The 25,166-nt window shown below is 40.8% G+C and overlaps 1 protein-coding gene across 1 annotated transcript in view; it reads left to right on the top strand.

The window, feature by feature from the left end:
• pappa2 (pappalysin 2) overlaps positions 1-25,166 on the top strand; it is a 507,671-nt gene that overhangs the window by 267,700 nt on the left and 214,805 nt on the right. Inside the window, exons 4-5 of the mRNA XM_072274753.1 lie at positions 1,818-2,111; positions 23,683-23,875. Coding sequence (XP_072130854.1) covers positions 1,818-2,111; positions 23,683-23,875 — 487 coding nt within the window. The remainder of the gene's footprint in view (positions 1-1,817; positions 2,112-23,682; positions 23,876-25,166) is intronic.

Raw genomic sequence — 25,166 nt, 5'->3', positions numbered from 1 at the left:
AATCTCCTACACTCAAGGGAACAAAGCCCTAGTCTGTCCAACCTTTCCTTATAACTCAAGTCATCATCATTGTAAATGTTTTCTGCACTATTTCCAGTTTAATAATCCAATCACAAACAAGAGAAAATCTGCAGTTGCTGGAAAGCAAATCAACACACACAAGATGCTGGAGGAACTCAGCAGGCCAGGCAGCATCTATGGAAAAAGTACAGTTGACATTTTGGGCTGAAACCCTTTGAGAAAACTGGAGAAAGGAAGCTGAGTAGTAGATTCAAAAGGTGGGGGAGAGGAGAGGGAAACACCAGGTGACAGGTGAAACCTGGAAGGGGAAGGATAAAGTAAAGAGCTGGGAAGTTGATTGGTGAAAGAGACAGAAGGCCATGGAAGAAAGTGGGGAGGAGCACCAGAGGGAGGTGATAGGTGGGCAAGGAGATAAGGTGAGAGAGGAAAAAGGGGAACAGTGAAGGGGGGGGAGTCATTACTGGAAGTTCGAGAAATCAATGTTCATGCCATCAGGCTGGAGGCTACGTAGATAGAATATAAGGTGTTGTTCCTCCAACCTACATGTGGCCTCATTATGACTGTGGAGGAGGCCATGAATAGACATATCAGAATGGGAATGAGAAGTGGAATTAAAATGGGTGGCCACTGGGAGATCCCGCTTTTTCTGGCGGTTGGTGCTCAGGTGCTCGGTGAAATGGCCTCCCAATCTACCTCGAGTCACACTGATATACAAGAGGCCACACTGGGAGCACCGGACATAGTAACTGACCCCAACAGACTCATGGGTAAAGTGTCACCAGAATCTCCCAGTGGCCATCCATTTTAATTGCACTTCCCATTCCCATTCTGATATGTCTATCCATGGCCTTCTCCACTGTCATGATGAGGTCACGCTTAGGTTCAAGGAAGAAGAAGAAGAAAAGCCCTTAACTCGGCAGAGGAGTTATTGGGGCACCGTCATGACAGTGTTTCCGTAGCAAGCTATTCTTGTTTTTGTGAGGCCGAGTTGCTAGCTCCACGCTCAACCCGACTTGGATTCAAACTCGGGAATCTTCGCTCCAGAGTCTGGCACCGATATTATTGCACCACCAAGCGGGAGGTTGAAGGAACAACACCTTATATTCCACCTGGGTAGCCTTTAACCTAGACTTCTGGTAATGCCCCCCCCCTTCCCCATTTTCCATCCCCTTTCCCTCTCTCACCTTATGTCCTTGCCCACCCATTGCCTCCCTCTGATGCTCCTTCCCCCTTTTCTTTCTTCTATGGCCTTCTGTCTCCTTCACCAATCAGCAGTTTGTACTTAATGCATATTTTCTAAAGCACGGGGATCAAAACTGAACACAATACTCCAAGTGTAGCCTCACCAGAGTACTGTGCCACCACACCGTGATCTCCCAGCTTTTATACTCCATGCCCTGACTTATGAAGATCATTATCGTTGTGGGTAGCATAATGCCAATCAGTATCTAGAAGAAGTTTGTGCATTCTCCCCATGACCATGTGGGTTTCCTCTGGGTACACGGGTTTCCTCCCGCATTCCAAGGATGTATGGATTGCAGTCAGTATGTTATGTCGGTGCTGGAAGCATGGCGATACAGCACATCCTCGGACTGTGTTGGTCGTTGATGTAAATGATGCATTACATTGTACGTTTTACTGTCTTGAAGTGAGTGTGACGAATAATTTTTAAAGATCTTTTTTTAAAAAAACTTTAAATCACTCTGTCCTCTGTCTACCTTTGAGTTCATGTTCAGTGATTCTGTGATTGTTGAATCTTCCAGTCTGGCCTAATACTATTTGTATTTCGATTTCAGGTGGGGTTGTTCTGAGTCCAACCTACTATGGAAGACCTGGTCACACCAACACTATGATCCATGAGCTTGGCCATATTCTTGGCTTGTATCACGTTTTCAAAGGAGTGAGTGAGAAAGAGTCATGTGATGACCCTTGTAGGGAGACTGTCCCATCGATGGAAACTGGAGACCTGTGTGAAGACACTGCACCGACTCTTAAGAGCAAAGTCTGTCGCGATCCAGATCCAGTGAATGATACGTGTGGTGAAGTGCAATATTTTGACACACCTTTCACTAATTACATGAGCTACACAGGTAAGTCCTCAGATCTGCCAGGATCCTTGAATATAAAAGTTGGGAGGTTGTGCTGCAACTATACAAAACACTGGTTAGTCTGCACTTGATACTGTGTGTGGTTCTGGTCACCAGTCTACAAGAAGGATGTGGTTACACTTGAGGAAATTCATCAGAATGTTTCCTGGACTTTGCTTATGGCAAGAGCCTTTGTGGGATAGACTTCTGTTCCATGGACTATGGGAGGCTGAGATGTGACATGATAGAAGCATATAAGATTATGAGCGGCATAAAAAAGGGAGATAGTAGCCTTTTTCCAAAGGTAGAAGTATATAAAACAAGAAGGCATAGATTTAAGATGAGAGGAAAGAATTTTAAAGGGGGTCTAAGGTGTAAGAATTTTAGGAATCTGATGTAATTACTCCATTTAAGAGGCATTTAGGCATGCACAAATAAACACCCACCAAAAGGACCACAACCTTGTCGTTGGGTTTGGAGGCTTGCTTGCCTCAATGATCCAGAGCGCTACAGTGATCAGGGCTTTATGCTTTGGCTCTTAGTAGAGTCACCCATGCCAAACAGGTTAAAGGTTAGAGGCCAGACAACATTTGGTCCACCGGTCCTCCAGGTTTGGGGGTTCAGCTCAGGCCTAACAACCCGATTGGTCAAAGAAATTTGTTATGGAAACAATAATGAAGAATCCTTCTGCATCTGAGTGTGACGGTGTTCCTGAGTCTCCACCCGGGACTTGCATGACTGACAGTAGTGAAAACCGAGGGGAAGCTACTGACATGATGAAGAAAGCCCTGAACACTGCCAGACATGGAGCACTTTCATTGCTGCCCTAAACACCAGTGGCATAATAGGCAGTAAGTAAGGAAGTCAAATAAACATGGCGTACAGGGATATGGTCCAAATGTGTGCATACTGGATGAGTGGGCAAAAATGGTCAGGATTGATATGGGCTGAAGGACCCATTTCTGTGTGCTGTGATTTAAATAATACAGCTAAGTCAGCAAACAGATCAACAGTGCTGTGGATGATATCATCATCTCTTGTCTCTGCAGCAGTATATAGCCCAACAATGTACGTAATCTAAAAAAGATAAGGCAAGGCAAGGCAAGTTTATTTGTATAACACTTTTCAAACATAAGGCAGTGCAAAGTGCTTTACATAAAACAAGATATAAAAATCAAACATCAAATTTCAAACAATACAAAGAGAATAAAATTACACATAAAAATAAAGAAATAAAAGTTACAGTGCAGGAGATTCTAATTAAAAGCTGCAGCGAAAAGAAAAGTTTTAACCCTTGATTTAAAAGAGCATAAAGTTGGAGCAGACTTCAGGTCCTGTGGAAGGTTATTCCAGATACGTGGAGCATAGTAACTAAAAGCTGCTTCACCGTTTTTAATTTTGACCCCGGGGATGGTAAGCAGACTTGCCTCAGACAATCTGAGAGCTCAGGAAGGTTTGTAATGCAGCAAGGGATCAGATATGTATTTTGGCCCTGGACCATTCGGTGCTTTTTATACCAGCAGTAGTCTTTTAAAGTCAATCCTCTGATGGCCAGGAAGCCAGTGGTGTGATCTGAGAACTGGAGTGATATGTTCTACTTTCTTGGTCTTAGTGAGGTCTCTAAAAGACCAATTCCATCACTGGAGTTAAGAGCAGAGTGTATAAACTACCTCCTCCATTTTCAAGTGGCATGAGAGCCTTTTCAGGAGAAGAGGAACAGAAATCAGATGATGTTACAATTAAAAGTAAAACTACAGCTACAGGAAATCTGAAATAAATGCAGAAAACACTGGAAACGCTTAGCAGGTCAGGCAGCTTCTAAAGGAGTTATATCACACAAGAGTAGGCTACTAGATCCATTGTTCTTTATGGAGCTGTTCAGTTGATCCTATTAATCTTTCCTTGTGCTTTTCCTTCAGTAATTATCCATTTTGCTTCTGAATGTTACCATTGAAATTGCTTCTAGCATTCTTTCTGGCAGTGCAATGCAGGTCACAACTTGCTATGTAAAGACAAGATAATACTTGTTTGGTTCCTGGCTTTCCTTCCATTCACCTTACACTTATACAATCTACTCTACCAAAACCAACCACAACCTCCTCCAAATCTCCACTAAACCTAAAATCAAAGAATAGATTTTTAGATAATAAGAAAATCAAGTGACCTGGGGTTAGCATAGGAATGTGTCACTCAAGTGGCAGAGCATTGAGGGGGTGCTGAATGGTCTAATTGCTTTTATTTCTGATGTATCTTGCAACTATACCAATATTATACAACCACTTATGTTATATTAATGCTATATTTTCCCATGTTTTGTGAGCTTAGGCAAGTTGATATCCCTGCTACTGTTGTTCCTGTCACTTTGCCAACAAGGCTGCATTAAGATAATTGATTAAATGCCCTTGGAAAGTTTATAGAAACAAAATACAGTACGGTAAATTGGGTTAAGACAGTAGGTCTTGTGGGAGAGAACGAGATTTCTGGATGCCATGTTGCTTCCTGAAGGCCAGGGTCTGGGATATCTGGGATCAAGTCCTCAGCATTCTTAAGTGGGAAGGTGAACAGCCAGAAGTCGTGGTCCATGTAGGTACCAATGACATGGGTAGGATGAGTGATGAGGTTCTGCATAGGGAGTTCAGGGAGTTAGGTGCTAAGTTAAAGGGCAGGACCTCCAGGGTTGTAATCTCAGGATTGCTACCCATACCACAAGCTAGTGAGGCTGGAACTAGGAAGATTACACAGTTTAATACGTGGCTAAGGAGTTGGTGTAGGAGGGAAGGCATTATATTTTTGGATCATTAGCCTCTCTTCCAGGGAACTTGGGACCTATACAGACAGGATGGTTTGCATCTGAACTGGAGGGGGATTAATATCCTAGTGGGGAGGTTTGTTAAAGCTGTATGGTGGGGTTTAAACTAATCATAGTCATAGTCATACTTTATTGATCCTGGGGGAAATTGGTTTTCGTTACAGTTGCACCATAAATAATACATAGTAATAGAACCATAAATAGTTAAATAGTAATATGTAAATTATGCCAGAAAATTATGAATTAAGTCCAGGACCAGCCTATTGGCTCAGGGTGTCTGGCCCTCCAAGGGAGGAGTTGTAAAGTTTGATGGCCACAGGCAGAAACTTTACAACTCCTCCCTTGGAAGGTCAGACACCCTGAGCCAACAGGCTGGTCCTGGACTTATTTCATAATTTACTGGCATAATTGAACTAGAGTTGCAGGAGGATGGGAACCAGAGTGCCAGAACAGTTAGTGGAGAGGTTGTGGAGGCAGATGTTGGTAAGAGCTCAGACAAAGTTAGGAGTCAAAAGGTTGAACATGGCGTGACTAGTATCCTGTGCTGTGTATATTTCAATTCAAGAAGGATCGTAAGAAAGACAGATGGTAGTGCTGAAGATGAGGTAGCAGGTTTACCAACAGAGAAAATGTGTAGTGAGGAGGGGCTGTTGATAAGGCAAAATTGCAATCAACAGGATGAGTTGCAATGTAAAAAGTGGGCAAAATTGAAAAGGGTGAATACAGGACTGAAGGCGTTATATGTCAGTGCATGCAGCATACGGACTAAGGTAGACGATCTTGCAGCACAGTTGCAGATTGGCAGGTATGATATCGTAGACGTCACTGTATCATTTCTGAAAGAAGATCATAGCTGGGAGCTTAATGTCCAAGGATACATATTGTATCAAAAGGACAGGTAAAAAGGCAGAGAGGGTGATGTTTTGGTAAAAAAAAAGAAATCCTATCATTATAAAGAGATGGCATTGGGTCAGAAGGTGTTGAATCATTCTGGATAGAGCTAAGAACTGCAAATGTAAAAAGAACTCGAATGGAGTTGTGTACAGGTCCCCAAACAGTAGTAGGGATATGGTCTACAAATTACAATGGGAGATAGAAAATGCATGCCTAAAGGGCAATGTTACAATAGTCACAGGGGATTTAAGTATGTAGGTAGGTTGGGAAAATCAGGTGCTGGATTCCAGGAGGGAGAGTACCTGGAGTGCCCATGAAGCGGCTTTTTAGAGCAGCTCATGGTTGAGCTCACTAGGGGATCAGCTATTCTGGATTGCAATGAGAACTTAGGATAAAAGAACCCTTAGGGACAAGTGATCATAATATAATTGAATTCACCTTGAAATTTGAGAAGGAGAAGTTAAAATCAGATATAGTAAAGGGAATTACAGAGGCATGAGAGAGGGGTGAGGCAGAATTGAATGGAAAAGAACACTGACAGGGATGATGGCAGAGCAGCAATGACTGAAATTTCTGGAAGCAATTCAGAAGGCACAAGATATATACATCCCAACCATGACACAAATGACACAACTGTGGCTAGCAAGAGAAGTCAAAGCCAACATAAAAGCCAAAGAGTGGGCATATAATAGAGCAAAAATTAGTGGGAAGTTAGATGATTGGGAAGATTGTAAAAACCAACAGAAGGCAACTAAAAAAGTCATTAAGAAGGTAAAGATGGAATACGAAAGTCAGCTAGCCAATAATGTTAAAAAGGATACCGAAAGTTTCTTCAGATACATAAAGTGTAAAAGAGGGATGAGAGTGGATATCGAACTACTGGAAAATGATACTGGAGAGGTAGTAATAGGGACAAGGAAATGTTGGATGAACTAAGTAATAGTTTGCATCGGCCTTCACTGTGGAAGACACTAGCAGTATGGTGGAAGTTCCAAGTGTCAGAGGTCATGAAGTTTGTGAAGTTACCATAACTAGAGAGAAGGTTCTTGGGGAACTGCAAGGTTTGAAGGTAGATGAGACCTGGACTAGATGGTGTACACCCCAAAGTTCTGAAAAAGGTGGCTGAAGAGATGGTGAAGGCATTAGTAATGATCTTTCAAGAATCACTAGATTCTGGAAGACTGGAAAATTACATGTCACTTCACTCTTCAAGAAGGGAGAGAGGCAGAAGAAAGAAAATTATAGGTCAGTTAGTATGACCTTGATGTTTGAGAAGATGTTGGAGTCAATTGTAATGGATGTGGTTTCAGGGTACTTGGAGGCACATGATAAAATAGGCTGTAGTCAGCATGGATTCCTCAAGTGGAAATCTTGCCGGACAAATTTGTTGGCATTCTTTGAAGAAATAACAAGCAGAATAGACAAAGGAGAATTGGTTGATATTGTGTGCTGGGGTTTTCAGAAGGTCTTTTACAAGGAGCCATACACAAAGTTACTTAACAAGTACCCCAAAAGCCCATGGTATTACAAGAAAGATTCTAGCATGGCTAGCATGATAAAGCAATGGCTCATTGGCAGGAGGTAAAGAATGACAATAAAGGGAGCCTTTTCTGGTTGGCTGCCAGTGACTAGTAGTGTTCCACAGGGGTCTCTATTGGTACTGATTCTTTTTATGTCATATGTCAATGATTTGGATGATGGAATTGATGGCTTTGTTGCAAAGCTTGCAGATGATATGAAGATAGGTGGAGGTGCATGTAGTTTTGAGGAAGTATTGAGGCTACAGAAGGACCTAGACAGATAAGGAGAATGGGCAAAGAAGCGACAGATGGTATACAGTGTTGGGAAGTGTATGGTCATGCAGTTTCGTAGAAGAAATGAAAGGGTTGAATATTTTCTAAATGGAGAGAAAATACAAAAAAATACTGAGGTGCAAAAGGACTTGGCAGTCCTCGTGCAGGATTCACTAAAGCTTAATTTGTGGGTTGAGTTCATGGTGAGGAAGGTAAACGCAATGTTAGCATTAATTTTAAGAGGAGTAGAATTTAAAAGCAAGGACGTAATGTTGAGACTTTATAAAGCACTGGTGAACCTCACTTGGGGAGTATTGTGAATAGTTTTGGGCCTCTTATCGAAAAAAGGATGTGCTGACTCAGGAGAAGGTTCACATGAGGTTCAGGAAAATGACTCCAGGATTGACTGGCTTGTCATATGAAGAGCTTTTGATGGCTCTGGACCTATATTCACTAGAGTTCAGAAGAATGAGGGGTAACTTCATCGAAACCTATTGAAAAGTGAAATGCCTTGATGAGTGGATGTGGAGAGGATGTTTCCTACGGTGAGAAAGTCTAAGACCAGAGGACACAGACTCAGAATAGAGGGGTGTCCTCTTAGAATGGAGATAAGGAGAGTGGTGAATCTGTGGAATTCTTTACCACAGGCAGCTGTGGAGGCCAGGCCTTTATATATATTTAAGGCCGAGATTAATAGATTCTTGATTGGTCAGGGCATGATTTTGGGCCAGAGAGGAAAAATTAGATCAGCCACAATGAAATGGCGGAGCAGACTCGATGGGCCAAATGGCCGAATTCTGCCGCTGTATCTTATGGGCACATGGTATGGCCAATGGTTCTATTTTGGGGTAGTTGGGGGAGGAGATGTTGCTTGTTTGCAGCCACTTATGGATAAGCTTGGTACAGATCTAGGGTGGGCTGAATGATGGATGTCAGCACTTCTGGTGCTTCTCTCCAGCACAGCAAATCATGCTGCAGGAATTGGCTGGGAAATCTGCCGCTGTGAGCCAACGCAGGATGGATCTGGCATTGGATCAGAATACACTTCCATTTTTAATGGCAACCTCTGACATGAAGATGAGGAGGTTAATTATTTAACTTTATTTTTGTAACTTATTAAAGTTTGAATGTAGTAGTTTAATTCCCAAAAGCAAAATATAGCAGAGCTGAGAACTAAGTGAGTTATTTGGCACAGGAGGCCATTTAGCCCATCGTGTCATTAGAGCTCCTAGCAGAATTATCCCATCAATCTCATTACCTGTCACCTCTCTATGACCCTATGACCTATTCTCTCTTGCACATGCCCTTTTTGTCACTGAGGGGCAATCTGGGAATTTGGGAAAACCAGAATAACACAGAGTTTTGGAGAGAATATGCAGGCTCCACAAGGCGAGTGTCTGGGGTAAAGATTAAACCTGGACTTTCTGGAGCTGCGATATTTTGTTTGTAGGCTGAACTGAGTATTTCAACCCATTGGCTACACTGCCTACTCACTTTATTAAAGAATTCAGTTGCAACCTCATTTTCTTTTTTATAGATTTTTTTTTGTTCAATACTATTTAATATTATACAATCTTGCTGTCTTGACTGGCTTGTAGTTGATGGCTTTATCCCACTTCTTTTTTAAACAACGGATGTAACACCAGGGCATCATTATAGGATTACTGATATTTCTGCTGTGATTCTCTGAGCTAGCCCCTAACATTTTTATTTGGTTCGGGATCAGATTCATTTGGGTCTGCTAGGTTGGGATAATGCCTAAGCACAGAAAATAATTCTGTTTTGCTCATGTCCCTAATCACATGGTTAACTCCAGGGGAAATGGCTAAATGATGCTAATCTGGTGGACTGTTCTCACCATGTTATGCAAACTAGGACCAAACAAGAAGGGCTTGGATATAAGAGTGGAAGAAACATTTTGTGATTGCATGGAGTTTCTTTCTAACAAAAAAAGAGAAACTGAGTAACTTGGCTGTCGCTGAGGTCAGCAATTTATTAAAAATTTATGGACAAAAAGTGCAAGGATTGACAATGTATATCAATTAAAAATAACTCAAAAGGATAGTGGAACACAGAATTAAATGGGAATAAAGATTATGATGTGAGTCTGGAAGGGAGGTGCATCAGTCAGTAGACTATGATCAACAAGTATGCCAATTTGTATAAAAGTTACCTTAAATGATTGTTGATTACTACAGTTACTTAGGAATAAAAGCTCTTGTTTAGACTAGAGCCAGTGATGGGTGAACCTGTTGCTCTAACATTTCTGTGTGACAGTATATATCCTTGATAATAAAACTGATTCTGATTTCACTGTCATCAAATTCCCAGCTTCCAATTCATACCTCATCTATATTTCTTGGAAAGGTCTGAGTTTGAGATGTTTCTAGAAGTGTAGGGAGCCAGGTTTTCCCAGCTTGTGTTGTTGCTGGTGATGGTAATGTGCCTGCGAGTTTACTGTGACCCTATGTGGATGAAACAGGAGCCGTTGTTTTTGAGGAACTAACAGATCAAGCAGCCACAACTAAAGCATATGCTTGAGGAAACCCAAGAACTAAGTGGCCTGGAATTATACAGAGCAACAGCAATACATGAAAACTAAGCAAATTTGTCTGATGAACCTCTCATTACTCTCTCATGGACCTGTTAATTAAGCTAAAGTAAACAATCACTGGACCATTAAAATAAAGGGAATTCAGGGAAGTGCTTTAAATGTTGATGCAGTTGCATTTTGAAGCAAAAGTATTTACAAGTTAATAAAATGATGTAATATTATAAAATTGAAGAGCTGCTTAGGAGCAGATGGAACTCTGTGAATGGTCAAAGAATAGCAAATGCTCTCTGAATCTTCATTGTGAAATATCTGAGAGACACAAATCCTAAATAGAGTTGACTGTTGAATTAGGAATCAGTCAAAATAAATAATTATCTTGACCGATCCCCAATAAAAAATAATTATTGTTTTTACATCCTGTACTTATAACACCATTAAAAGAGGCTATTTCTTCCATTGGGTTCATCTTAGCTTCTAGTCAAGAAATCACATTAGTCCTATACTCGTGCTTATTTCCACACAGATCTTGCACGCCTATCAACTCTTCTTTAGTTGTTTTTGCCATTTATCTGTACTGAGCGATAATTTATTAATGCATATCTTAGGACATGGAAGGAAACCAAAGCACCTGGTGGAAACTCCCACCATGTAGAGGGAGAATATTCCAGACATTAGAGGTCTGTGTAGAATGTAGTTCAATATTTACCACAAGTTTTACATTTTCCTATGTTCTGTTGGGTTGGTACTCAGATAAAAAGCTTATTATATTTCTTGTTTTCTGGAAAGCAGTGCTCTTTATGCCAAAAAACAGAGATCAGTGAATAACCTTTCAAAGATAAAAGCTTGCATCGAGTCGCACATGATAATGAGGCCTTGTGCTCTCCAGCCAATGTTCAGGGTCAAATTTGGCACTGCTTTATCTTGAGAGAACCTTGGTATTTCTGCAAGATGTAAAAGTGTGTTAAGAATACCTTCAAGTAACATAGTTGGTTGCAGGAAATCAACATGTGATGATAGATGATTCCCACATCACTTGTGTTAGACTCCAAGCCATTTGTACAAGAATCAGTCAACTTTACACTGGTTGCTCTCAGATCTATCCAAACTTGATCTCATTCTGTTCTTGAACTTCAAAGATTTTTCTTAATTAAAAAAAATCAGAATTTGCAAAACTTTGATATTCCTTTAAAACAGCATCTGCAAATCATTGTAGTTGTCATTTCATTTTTACGTGCCTTTTTTCTTTTTTTTTGAAATCCAATGAAAACTGATTTAACTTTAAAGGATTTAACTTTTCCTGTTTCATTCTAATTTCTTAAGAGCAGAAAACTTTGTAAAAATTATTCTTTGAATCATTTTTTTAAACACACAGATCACTCTCAATGCTCATCTAAACAAATACGAAAATTTAGGCATTTAGAAGTTAGGTCATAGGTTAAGATAAAGTCAAAATTCCTGTAGGAATTGGCTGAGCCAAGTGAGATGAGAGGCTTATCCAATTGATGTAATTCACTGGAGTTTTCAGGGAGAAATAGATGAAAGTCCATTTCAATGAAAATTATTAAGATTTATAGAACCTTAATTTTATGGATTGAAAGCCATATTGGCAGTATTTAACAAAAGGTGATGTTTCAGGGATAATGTGGAGATATTCACTTATGAGGTTTTGCCCTGCTTGTTTTGCGACATCACTCTGTTCTTTTTTTTACTGGTCACGGAGAATATTTCTTGAAGTGTTTGTCGCTAATATTTTTGAATATGGAGTGGAAAGAGTTATTCATTTATATCTTTATCTGCAGGGCTATTTATCCAAAATTTTATTATTTTTCAGTCTTGCCTGGCAAAGTTAGACAATGAGAATATCAGCTTTGCACTATCGTTAAATATGAGAGATTCTGCAGATGCTGGAAATCCAAAGCAACACACACAAAATGCTGGAGGAACTCGGCAGGTCAGGCAGTATCTATGTAAACAAATAAGCAGTCGATGTTTAGGGCCAAGACCCTTCTTCAGGACCAAAAAGGAAGTGGGAATATGCTAGAATAAAAAGGCGGTGGGGGGGGGGGAAGGAGGATAGCTGGAATCAGATGAGTTCGAAAGCTAAAAGGCTGGAGAAGAAGGAACCTGATAGGAGAGGAGAGTGGACAATAGCCTTTGCATCCAACACAGCATCATCCGCAATTTCTGTCATCTCCAAAAGCACTTTAGTCTTACCACAAAACATAACTTTACCTCCCCCTTCACTCTTCTTTCTGCAGGGATCACTCCCTCCATGATTCCCATGTCCATTCGTCCCTCCCCACTAACCTCCCTCCGAACACATATCCCTGCAAGTGGCCAAAGCGCTACACCTGCCTATTCCTCCCTCACCTCCGCTCTGGGCCCCAAACAGTCCTTCAAGTTGAGGCGACTCTTCACCTGTGAATCTGCTGGAGCCATCTGGTGTCTGTTGCTTTCAATGTGGCATTCTCTATATTGGTGAAATCTGTCATAAGTTGGGAGACTGCTTCATTAAGCACCTCCACTCCATCTGCCAAAAGCAGAACTTCCCAGTGCCAAATGTTTTAATTCCAATTCCCCTTCCCACATGCCAGTCTATGGCCTCGTCTTGTGCCAAGATGAGCCCACCCTTAGGGTGAAGGAGCAATACCTTGTATTCCAACTGGGTAGCTTCCAACCCAATTTATCCTTCCATTAAAAAAATTCCCTCCCCCTCCCATCTTCCTCTATCCCCACTCTTGCCTCTTACCTTTTCTCACCTGCCTATTACTAACCATTCCCCCCACCCCCCGCCCCCGTATGCCATCCTCCTTCCCTATTTCCTATGGTCCACTCTCCTCATCTATCAGATTCCTTCTTCTCTGGCCCTTTATTTTCCAATCCACCTGGCTTCACCAATCACCTTTTAGCTAGTCTCCTTCCACTTCCCCTCCTTTTTATTCTGGCATCTTCCCCTTTCCTTTCGAATTGAATTGAATTGGATTGGCTTTATTTCTTACATCCTTCACATATATGAGGAGTAAAAATCTTTACGTCATCTCCATCCTGAAGAAGGTTCTCAGCCTGAAACGTTGACTGTTTATTCATTTCCATCGGTGTTGCCTGACCTGCTGAGTTCCTCCAACAGTTTGTCTGTGTTGCATCAGCTCTGCATTACTCACAATTCGTTCCATATTTCCATTTTGATTGGTATTGTGCTTTCATTTGTATGTGTGCAAGCTGTATATCCTGGCTGCAGAGAAAGGTAGTAGCTGACACAATGGGCAAACAATGTCACCAGCAGCATATTGGTGAGCTTGTATGTCTCACATTTTTCTATCATAGGGAAGTGGAATAACGCAATTCATAGAAATCTCTGATGAAATGAAAACTGCTGAGATAAGTGGTACAGTGTGACATACACAAATTCTTCAGGGCAATTTCTTATGGCATGAATATACACAAACAAAATTGACTTCTTAAAATCTTATATGTACTGCTAAAGCTTGAGGGAGTGTTCTGCACTGTTGTTTTATTGTTGGGGTCAATACGTTGTCCTGTGTTTTGTTTTTTGTAATGTAATGTTTAACGTACACCTTCTGCTTGATTTCCCAATCATCTTGCACTTGCAGTCATTCTTATACTTGGTCACGTAGTTAGTGATTTTTAATCATCTCTCAGCTTCATTAATGTTTTTATCCCTAACTTTATTTGGTGTAATGGTGCAATTGAAATTTGCATTGTTTGAATCATTGCCACAATAACTCAATTAATCTGGATTGCTTGATTTAACACCACAGCCACCATGGTACTGATCCCCTTCCTCTTAACGCAAATGGAATTGCACACTGGAATCATAATCGAACAGATATGCTGCTCATCTCCTCACGGTGGAGGGAATGAACATTCACATATCAACTGGTGTTGGTTTGGTCATCCATAGCTGCTTTAGTTTCGATTATCGATGTGGGATTTGTTCAAGGATGTCCTGCATTGAAGTTTTGGTGTTGTGATAATTAGTTGGCAACGTTTGTAGTTATTTCACTACTATGCCGAGTGCAGTTTCAGCCATGAAAAGGGTTTCATTAAATCCTATTAATTTCTGTTTTGCTTGGGATCTCTGACGCAATGCTGGGTTGAATGCTACCTTTATATTGAGCGGAGCTGCTCTTGCAATCAGCCCTTGTATTCATATGTGGATTAAGACTATGATAAGGTTTGGAACCAAGTAGCTTTGGCAATGTCTGAAGTTGAGCATGTTATTCGTGAGTAATTGCTGTTTGATGGCACTACTGGTGACTCTTTCCATTGCATTACTGACGTTTTGGAGAGAGCTGAAAAGGAAATGATTGACCATGATAAAGGAATTCTGTTGTTAGAGGGGAAATGAAAGAAGACATATTCATCCAATGTTGGAATTGAAGTCCATTATTTAGAATTACATGAGTTTTATTCTGAAATAAATTGTGTTATTACCAGACTTGGGTGCCTGGAAAAAAACACGCTTCATTCCCCAGGATGGACTTATTTAAAATTCAAACACACACACACACACACACACACACACACACACACTCACTGCCCACTCTGAGCAGGGTTTTCAAGTCTCTGAATCCTATTAAAAGCAGTTGCATCTTAGATTCAGTTGGGATTTTGTATTAACCATGCCAATTTCCTCTTCTATTATCAGCACAGTGGAAAAGTCTTTACGGATGCTAATTAGTTTGTGTTTGGTCAGTCTCAACTGAAAAATAGAAGGGACTTACTAAAGCTTCTGAGAAAATGATCTCTTCTTAACACATAAACACATAAGATCCTTCAGGTGCTGTAAATCCAGAGCAACGTGCACAAAATATTAGAGGAACTCAGCAGGTCAGGTAGCATGTATGGAAAAGAGTAAACAGTAGATGTTTCGGGCGAGACATTCCTAAGGACTGGAAAGGAAGGGGAAGATGCCAGAATAAGAAGGTGTGGTGATAAGTAGAAAAGGCAAAGGACTAGAGAAGAAGGAATGTGATAGGAGAGGAGAGTAGATCATGGGAGAAAGGGGATGAGGGAGGATTACCGGGGGGGGGGGGGGTAATAGGCAGGTGAAGTGAAGAGGGAAGAGGCCAGACAAGAAATGAAGAAGAGACAATGGGGAGGGGAACAAATTTACTGGAAGCTGGAGAAATTAATGTCCATACCATCAGTTTGGAGGCTACCTAAACAGAATATGAGGTGTTACTCTTCCAACCTGAGAATGGCCTCATTGTGGCCATGGACTGACATGTCAGAATGGGAAGGGGGATAGGATCTGAAATCATAAATGTGAGAAATTCTGCAGATGCTGGAAATCCAAAGCAACACCCAAAATTCTATCCTCCTTTCCCTCCCCCTCACCAATGTAGAGGAGGCTGCAGCAGGAACACTGGATACAGTAGATGACCCAACAAATTTGCTGACAAAATGTTTCCTCACCTGCAAGGACTTTTTGGGGCCCTCAATGGAGGTGAATGGACAGGTGTAGCACTTCTGCTGTTTGCAGGGTTAAGTGCCAGGAGGGAGATTAGTGGGGAGACACACATGGACAAGAGAATCACAAGCAAGTGTTCCCTGTGGAAAGGGGAGAGTAGGGTGGAAGTAAAGATGTGTTTGGTGGTAGGGTCCCATTGGATGCAATGGCTCATGGGGTGTTAGGTGAGGATAAGCTTATATCCCGTTAAGATAGTGGGAAGATGGGGTGAGCATGGATCTCTGAGAAATGGAGGAGATGTGGGTGAGGGGAGCATCAGTGGTGGAGGAAGGGAAATCCTGTTCTTTGAAGGAGGATGGCATCTCTGATGTCCTGAAAAGGAAAGCCTCATTTTGGGAACAGATGCAACAGAGGTGAAGGAATTGAGAAAAGGGAATAGCATCTTTACAAGAGATGGCGGGGAAGGAAGTATAGTCAAGATAACTGTTGGAATTGGTGGTTTTATATATTAAAAAATAGCAGTTGCCAGTTTGTCTCCAGCGATGGAGACAGAGACCGAGAAATTGGAGAGAGGTACCAGATATGGTTAAAGTAAATTTAAGGGCAGAGGGGAAGTTGGAAGAAAAGTTGATGAAATTGACAAGCTCAATATGTGTGCATGAAACAGCACCAATGCAGTTCTTAATTGAACACAGAAGGGGTTGGAGAACATAACAGGGAAGGCCTGCAACATGGACTGTTCCACATAGCCCAAGTAAAGGCAGGCATAGTGGGATCCATGGCTACAACCTGAGTTTGGTAAAGTGGAAGGAGCCAAAAGAGAAATTGTTGAGGGTGAGGACCAGTTCTGCCAGATAGAGGAGGGTGTTGGAGAGGAAATGGTCAGGTCTGTTGTAAAGAAAGTACAGAGCTTTAAGGCCTTCTTGATGGGGGATATAGATGTATAGGGACTGGTGAAAATGAGGCAGTCAGGACCTGGGAATTTGAAGTTGTTGAGGAAACTGAGAACACGTGAAGTGTTGCGAATGTAGGTGGGAAGGGACTGAACCACGGGGGATTAAATGGTGTCAAGATATGCGGACATGAGTTCAGTGGGGTCAGAACAGGCAGAAACAGTAGTCCTAACCAGAACAGTTAGGTTTGCTGATCTTGAGTAGGAGGTCGAAATGAGCAGGGCGGGAACACTTAACAACCAGAACTAACATAAGAAACAATTCCAAAAGAATTAAAGTGAATAGTTGCATTAATTTTATCCATAGACAGTTGAGATACGCTATTGTTTCTACCAACTTTGGAGAGAGTTAATGTGGATAATTCAGTTTAGATTTTTAAGTGGTTCCAGCAAACTGTTGATGTTCTTGGTACATGGGTGTGATTTCCATTTTGAGGGGCTCTGCTTCATAGACAAGCAAATAGAAACCATGCTGGAAGACATCAAAGAATGGTAGTAACTCTAAAGATCATCCCGAATGTGGCCCCAAAGGCGTTCCACCCTATTCTATATGTGGCTCAGTGCCTTGGCATCTAATATTCAGAGAGTTATTTTCAAGCCAAGAATGGGCGTGATGACTAGATCATCAAACCAGCAATATGATTGCTCTCCAAATCATTCTAAAATGATGGGAGTGGGGGATAAATAGCTTGATTTGGCTGATTTGTGTAATCAACTCAGTGATTATATTCTTTGGTCCTTGGTTTGATTTATTCATTGAACATGTTTGGCACGGATCCCTTGAAGACATTACCCTCCAATTGTTATTACGCATAATTTTAGTGCTTTTTTGCAGTCCTTATACAAAGCTCATTTCTGACACATTAACTGTGGACATCAGGTATATGCTGTTGTCCTTTTCTCCTGATGCCCTGTATCTCAACCTGCTGTGAATTCCACTTGAGCTTGGTGTTGCAAACCACTATCTTGGTCAGAAACAGAGAAGAAGCCTGTCAAATAAATACTTAATAAATAAATTAGTGGAAAACAAAACGTCTCTGATTTTATCTAGAGATTTGCAGAGAATCAACTTAGCAAATGAAAATTAATAAAAATGACAGAGGAAATCTGAAAAGGATTTCTGAAAGTGATTCCAATGAATGATCTTGCTCTTTCCATAGAAGCTGCCTGACCTGTAGAGTATCAATGACATTTTCTGTTTTTGTTAACTCACCATATGTTGACTCTTGAATACCAAACAGGGGACCAATTTGGAGGGCTTTGCTGGCCGGTGGGGTGGCATTTTCAGTGGGACTACCAGAGCTCCCCGCGCCGATCCGATGTCTGGAGTCAGAAATAATGGCTGAGTCCCGACTCCCAGAGGAGCTGGGTGGGTTGCCTGATTATTGCTGTAATATTTCCTTGGACTGATTTGATTCTTGAGATGCTGCTGCAGTTTATAGCATCTAACTGAGAGTTCCAGAAGAACCCTAGGGGTATTGGTCCACCCACTACACATTGCTTTCTAATGTGATCTCCCTGAAATACTATTTTTGAGAAAATCCTACTCTTCAGAATTTGTCTAACATTTATTGCTTTTTAGTACCAATTGATTAAGAGAATATATTTTCATTTTCTGAAGTGCTTAACAAAAGTGAACATTTGAATGGTCTTTATTCAGGTTCATTTATTATCATAGGAATACATACCCAGGGTATAAAAGCAATAAAAATTAGTCATTTGCATCAGGTTCACAGTACATTTCATACATCATAAACATTTATAACATTAGCATAAATTAATATAAATTATACACGAACAACAATTTAAACAATTATAACATAACAGCATTAGTCCAGGAATTGTGTAGATAGTGTTGAACCAGAGGCAAATATTAGATTGGCAAGTCAATTGCATGTCATACATTTACGAGGCAGGTATCTGCTGTCGGTTCCCTGGTGATCACTACTGATTCTGAGATGACTGTTGAAGTCTTCTGACTCCCAGCCAGTTGCAATGACCATCAACAAGGCTGAGGTGGCAAGTAATGCAGTATGAAGATATATTAAAAACACATACTTCTTATCACAGAAAACTTTTAAACAGGATCCAGACCAATGTAAATTACCACCGTGCTTAAAAGGCTAAAATCCTGTATTCTATGTTGGCCTTACTTAATAGTAGAAAATTGATGCCATATTCCAACATTGAGCAATGCCATTCTGGGAATAGAGAAAACATTACTAATGTTTTCCTAGAATGACACAGTAAAGCTCCAAGAACAACTTGGGTTTTTTGGTAAAGAACACTTCATCAAGTAAAGAAAAATCCTTTTCCTCATCATTTTGTCGATAGACCATAGTTTTTCTTCTTCATGTCCACTTCTGAAGGGATTGATCACTTCTGGGTAAGTGTTCATATTCCTGTTTTTCAGCTGTGATTTCTTAAGTGTGCATGTGCGATAGAGGAATAGGCCCTTAACTGCAGCACGTCCATGCAGATAATCAAGTACCTACTAATCCTATTTTTTTGGAGCATTGCCTGAGGCCCTCTAAGCCATAGCTTCTCAAAAAGCATTCTTACTTCTGAAATGATTGGAGAGGACCTGCCTTCACCACTTTCTCAGGAAGTAGGTTCCAAGATTTATAATCTGCTCTAAATTTCCTGCCCCTCACCATAAGCTCCTGCCCTTTGGTCATTGACAACTATGCTACGGGGAGAAGTTACTGTCTGTCCATTACTCTTGTAATTTTGTTTAGCTCGGTCAGATATAGGATTTTGAGAGACGACAGACTGTTTCACCAGTGGAACTTTACAAGTTGGCCTGGTTCTAGTTTGAGCCTCTGGCTAATGTTAGACTGTTAGATATTATCTATCCCTGTGATATAGAAGCAGTCTAGTCTTTGGTAATACTCATAACTCTATCTGCGATCTGTTAATTGTGTCTCAGATCATAGGAATGTAAGGCCTAGTATTAGATATTATGATGCATGAATAAAACCAATTATTCACCTCATTGGCATAAGTGCACCACATATAAAAATCTGATACTATGGCTGGTCCTTGACAAACATTAATCTGAGCCAGTTATTCAGCAGTGCATGATGTGCTAAATACATTTGGAGAAGGTATCCAAATATCAAGTGAAAATGGAACCATTATTAGGATACATAAAGCCATGAAAAATCACTCGGGCTTACATCATAAAAGGCAAGAGCTGCCATGGAACAAGACAGATAAAATTACCATGGAGAGAAATAAGATGGAGTTACGAGAGCTTTATTCTATACAAAACTCTATCAGCCCTAGATGCCATGAAGAGACCAAACTGCACTCCGAATCTAGCAGAGTAGAATTGAATAAATCTCTAAATATTCTTTAGGTTAGTTGGTCATTGTAAGTTGACTGGGGTTAAATAGGTGGGTTGCTGGGTGGCACGGCTTATTAGGCCAGAAGGGCCTGTTTTGCCCTATATCTCTAAATAAAAAATACTCCAAATCTCCAAAAATCTAATACTCTGTGGATTTTGACAGCACCAGTACAGTACAGCAGTTTCCAGATTAGAGTATGTACAGTACTGTGCAAAAGTCTTAGCCATGTATATATATAGCTAAAACTTTTGCACAATACTGAATATTGTTTTTCCATTTACCAAATAACACTTAACACTACTGAGCTAATACAAAGCCGAGTACTCTTATTTCTGTTTCCCAACCACCTTCCTATTTTAACCAGTACTTATTTGAAGTTACAATACTGTGTAAAAGTCATAGCCTTCCTAGGTGTATATATATGTGCCTAAGACTTTTGCACAGTACTGTAACTCCAAATAATATCCCAGCACATTTTTATTTTGCTTTATTCATGTTACTGAGAAATAATGTATTTCACTGTGAACCCTGACAGTTTAAATTGTTGTTTCCATTCCCATTTTTTGCAGTTTTCTAACTGTACCACAATTTCATACTCGTCTAGGGTATCAGGATTAGTCAGGAGTAGACCACCTGTCTCATCAAGGCCACTCCCTCACTTCATCAAGATCATGGTCAATCTATCTTGCTGCCAATTTCATTACTGCCCCCTTATCCATTGATTCGCCTTTTATTCAACAGATTCAAATACATGTTTCAGTTACACCTAAAATTCATTCAACTTGTACCTTATTCTTCAAAGATGCTTACTTTGATCACACAGCCTTAACGATTCTTGTGCTCCAATGTACAAACATTTGCATTAAATATGCATTTTTTATTTGTTTCTCCATCCAGCATTTTCCCCTCCCCTCCTCTTCTATTCCCCACTGTAGCCTCTTGCCTCTTCTCACCTGCCTATCTCCAGCCCTGATTCTCCTCCTCCTTCCCTCCTTCCTATGGTCCACTCTCCTCTCCAATCACATTCCTTCATTTCCAGCCCTTTACTTTTCCCACCCACCGAGCTTCACCTTTCACCTTCTAGCTAGTCCTCCTTCCCTGCCCCACCTTTTTTTATTCTGGCATCTTCCCCCTTCCTTCTCAGTCCTGAAGAAGGGTCTTAGCCTGAAACATTGACTCTTTGTTCATTTCCATGCATGTGCCCTGACTGCTGAGTTCCTCCAGCATTTTCTGTATGTTGCTTTGGCCTTCCAGCATCTACAGAATTTCTTTCTTATTTCTGGCTAACATAACACCTTAATTACTCCTCCCCCACTGGTGGTACAAAGGCAGCAGATCTGACTGTTACTTTACTCTTTCACCATTCCCTCCTCAACTTCACTTCTTTTACAAACATTCATAAAACGATACATTTATTACAGGATAGATGAAGGCCTTTGACCCATTATTGATACATTTTCTCCACTGAACCTTTCCAATGAATTATTTGCTTAATATTTCTGTGACAATCATTTTTGTCCTTTCTGCCAGAATTCTTGCCTAGTTTCTTTCACGTACAGTCTGACACAGTGGGAAATTTTCTTTCCATCCCAAAACTAGTGATGATCCTCCATGAAGTAGAATTCTTCTTCTCCACAACCCTTTTTCTGTGTGTATACTGGTCTGATCATCATACCAGTACATTGCTTTCTCAAATAATTTGCTCACTTTAGCTCAGAAAATAATTCATAAAATAAAACTATGCTAACTCCTAACACCTGATACAGTCACAACAATCTCTTGCTCATTCTCTATGAGTGTTGTTGGCCCAGAGATCCAGAGTTCATTCAGCTCCAGTTCCAGTTCCAGTTCCCTAATGCTGTCAGTAAGAAGCTGTAGCTGCTTTCAGGTGTAAGTTTCCCTGTCTTCCCACATTCCGCAAGAGGAACTCTCCATTGTTCTGACTCTCATTCTCAATGCTCTAACAGTGCAATGAGAAAGAAACTTACCAGAAGTTTACTTTAGCCTCCACCTATTCTCCCGAAGACTTTTGGGCCAAAATCTGAGTTCTACACTCTTACGCTGGCCCACTCACGCTCTGGCCACTCCCACAATGGCTGCTTCGCTTAAACTTATCCTCTTTATATTGGCCTTATAACCCAAACAATATCAAGATCCTGACAAGCCCCACTCACTTTTTAAATCCTGCACCGACTCACCCCATAAAGTCTCACGCAATCTTAAGCTCCACTGAAAGTCCCAAAACGCCCCTCTCACTTTTTGTTCTGGGATTCCATTTTCTGGAAATATAGTTTATCAGGTATAACTTTGACCAGACAGAGGCCAGAGTGATTGATCATATTTAGTGAAAGTGACATCAGAATATTCAAAATCAAAGTCTAATTTGGTGTCATATGCAAAAATATATGTACCGTATACATACATAGGTACAATGGAAAAACTTGCAGCAGCGTCCCAGACATGTTACCAGATAAGCAGCATTCACAAGCGAATCATAAATTACACATAAATTTTACACAATCTTTACAAGAAAGAACACAATTAGAACAAAAAATAGTCAATTTTAGTGTAAAGTGATCAATGTGGTCATTGTGTTGCTGTAATGTAATGGTTAGGGCTGTGCCCACTGGTTCACAAGCTGAATAGTTGAAGGGAAGTAGCTGTTCTTAAATCAGTGGTTGCCTTAAGGTTTCTGTACCTCCCCCCCCCCCCCAATGGTAGCTGTGAGAAGATGGTATGGCCACATGGTGAGGCCCTTGGATGATATATGTTGAGTTCTTAAGGTAGCATCTCACATAAATACTATTGATATGAGGAAGAATGTGCCCATGATGTTTTGGGTTGAGTCCACTATTCTCTGCAGCTTCTAGCGTTCCTGTGCATTCTTATTGCCGTACTAGACCATGATGCAATGACTCAGAATACTTTCAGCAGTACCTCTGTAGATGTTTGGTAAAGTGTTCACCGAAGTGTCAAATCTCTTTAACCTTCTAAGAGAGTAAAGATGTTGGCATGCTTTCCCTGTCATTACCTGTACATGTTTGGCTCCAGACAGGTTATCTGATACGTTAATGCCCAGGAATTTAAAGCTGCTACACCACCGAACCCTCTCTTTGAAGTCAACTATCGGCTCTTTGGAGTTATGGATGTTGTGCGAGAGGTTGTTGCAGCACCACTCAACCAGATGTTCTATCTCTCTCCTGTACTCTGTCTCATCACCACCAACAACAATGGTATTGTCAGCAAAATTATATGTGGAATTGTAACTAAATTTAGCCACACAGTCATGTATGAAGAGAGAGCAGAGCAGAGAGCTAAGCCTGCTAAATAATAGATTACTATTGGAAAAAGAGGACAATTCATATATGTGTGGATTAATATGGAAACCAGACTTAAATCCCTTGGTATGGCTCACAAGTCTACTTTTTTTTTGTTTTAAGTGTATTGTCATCAAAGAAGGGTATAATGTTACCAGGTTCTGTAAGATGTTCTATAATCAATCATCCAAACTGGGCTGTTGAACTCTAAGGCTTGATTTCTGAAGAACTGATTTGTGTTAGGGGAGCTTTGGAGCATGAGATGGTTGAGAGTGCACCATAATTCAGGGAAAGACCAAACATTATCCAAATCTCTACTCCAAATGATGAACAGAATTTTGTTTTTGAAGCAGGCTGAGTCATTTCCAGATATCATTTCTGTTTAAGGTTTTGTGAATCTTTTATTTTGATTGAAGTGACAATGATCTCCTAAATAAAAACATGCCCATCTTTCTTCCTTTCCTTCTACAGATGATAGCTGCACTAATAATTTCACACCAAACCAAGTGGCCCGTATGCATTGTTACATAGAGCTGGTGTATCAAGGCTGGATGTATTCTAAAAAACCTGCACCCATTTCAGTTGCTCCAGAAGTGATCGGACAGACTCTGGACTCTGTAACTATTCACTGGCTGCCACCAATCAGTGGGATGCTTTATGAAAGGTAAGTCTCTGTGTAAGACCTAGAGTAATCAACTGTGCACTTATAACTAATAACCTCAGCCATAAGCTCAGAATTCAGCCATGGGAGGAAGCAATTTTCCCAAGCCATCAGGTATAAGGTGCTGAAACTGTGATTCCATGCTGCCCAAAACCATCTTAAATTTGAGATTTGCTGAAAATAATGTCCTTAATACATGCTTCCTTGTACATCACAAGATAATATTATGAAGAAGTACTTAGTTATGGGTACTTATTAAGAAGTTTTGGTCTGTGCTGAATGATTAACTTACATGTCAATTGCTTACAAAAGGTAAGTATCGGGGAGAGAATTAAACCTTTAAAATCAAAAACTGCAATAGATTAGAGAATGGATTATAGAGGTAATATACACTCACTGCATCTGTAGCAATGCCACTTATTGTTTAAATGAAGCCATTTGCCCTGGACAGGTAACAATGGTCAGTAAATGGTGAGTAAGTTCTGACAATGTGTGTAAATAATTCTTTAATCTTACATGATGTAACAACCTTGTGGGGAGGTTTCCCTTTGGCAGCTACTTCTAAATCCACACAGCACAACATAGGTGTGCATATCAATGCTGGTCAGAACATTCAGTGGAGAGAAATTGCAACTTGTTACCACCTGGAGTGGCTGGGGTAGAATATATAGATTCTATTTATGGGAGAATAGATAAATTGTTCCTGGGTTGGAGAGGAGAGGGAGGCAAAGTGCAGCAACATGCTAAGTTAGGGTGGCTAGAAGGAGACATTATGATTGGGTGGCATGAGGAGGTTGCTGTGGAGGGTTTGCATTGATAGGCACCATGGTGGGGGCTTGACAATGTGGGCATGTTAAAAGAAGCTGATGATCAAAGGGTGCTATGGTACATTGGTAATGCTGGGAGTATAGTAAGAGGGTGCTGTGGTGGGCTGGAAGTGGTTTGGTAGTTGGACTATTCCAGGGTGGGTTGATAATGAAGTAGGTCAGAGAGGTAGGGGGGTATTGTAGAGGGCTAGTAATATAGGAGTGGTGGGTTGTGGTTTTTAGGTTGTTGGAGTGTGCAGTGCTGGGCGGATAGTAAGAGGGTGCTGTGGTGGGGTGGAATTGGTTTGGTAGTTGGACTATTCCAGGGTGGGTTGATAATGAAGGATGATTCGTGGGTTTGTAGTGTGATGACTGATGCAAAATAATAGTCATAGGTAGGTACAGTTGGGTTGGCCTTAAGGTTTTCATTGAGGTTTGATATTGGGGCTAATGAGGGAGTTGGTGATGGGAAGGTGATGAAGGGTTTG

Source organism: Mobula birostris, chromosome 12 (assembly GCF_030028105.1).
Source record: "Mobula birostris isolate sMobBir1 chromosome 12, sMobBir1.hap1, whole genome shotgun sequence".
NCBI classification, from domain to species: domain Eukaryota; kingdom Metazoa; phylum Chordata; class Chondrichthyes; order Myliobatiformes; family Myliobatidae; genus Mobula; species Mobula birostris.
The sequence above is the reverse complement of the archived record's forward strand: the minus strand, read 5'-3'. Positions and strand labels throughout refer to the sequence as shown.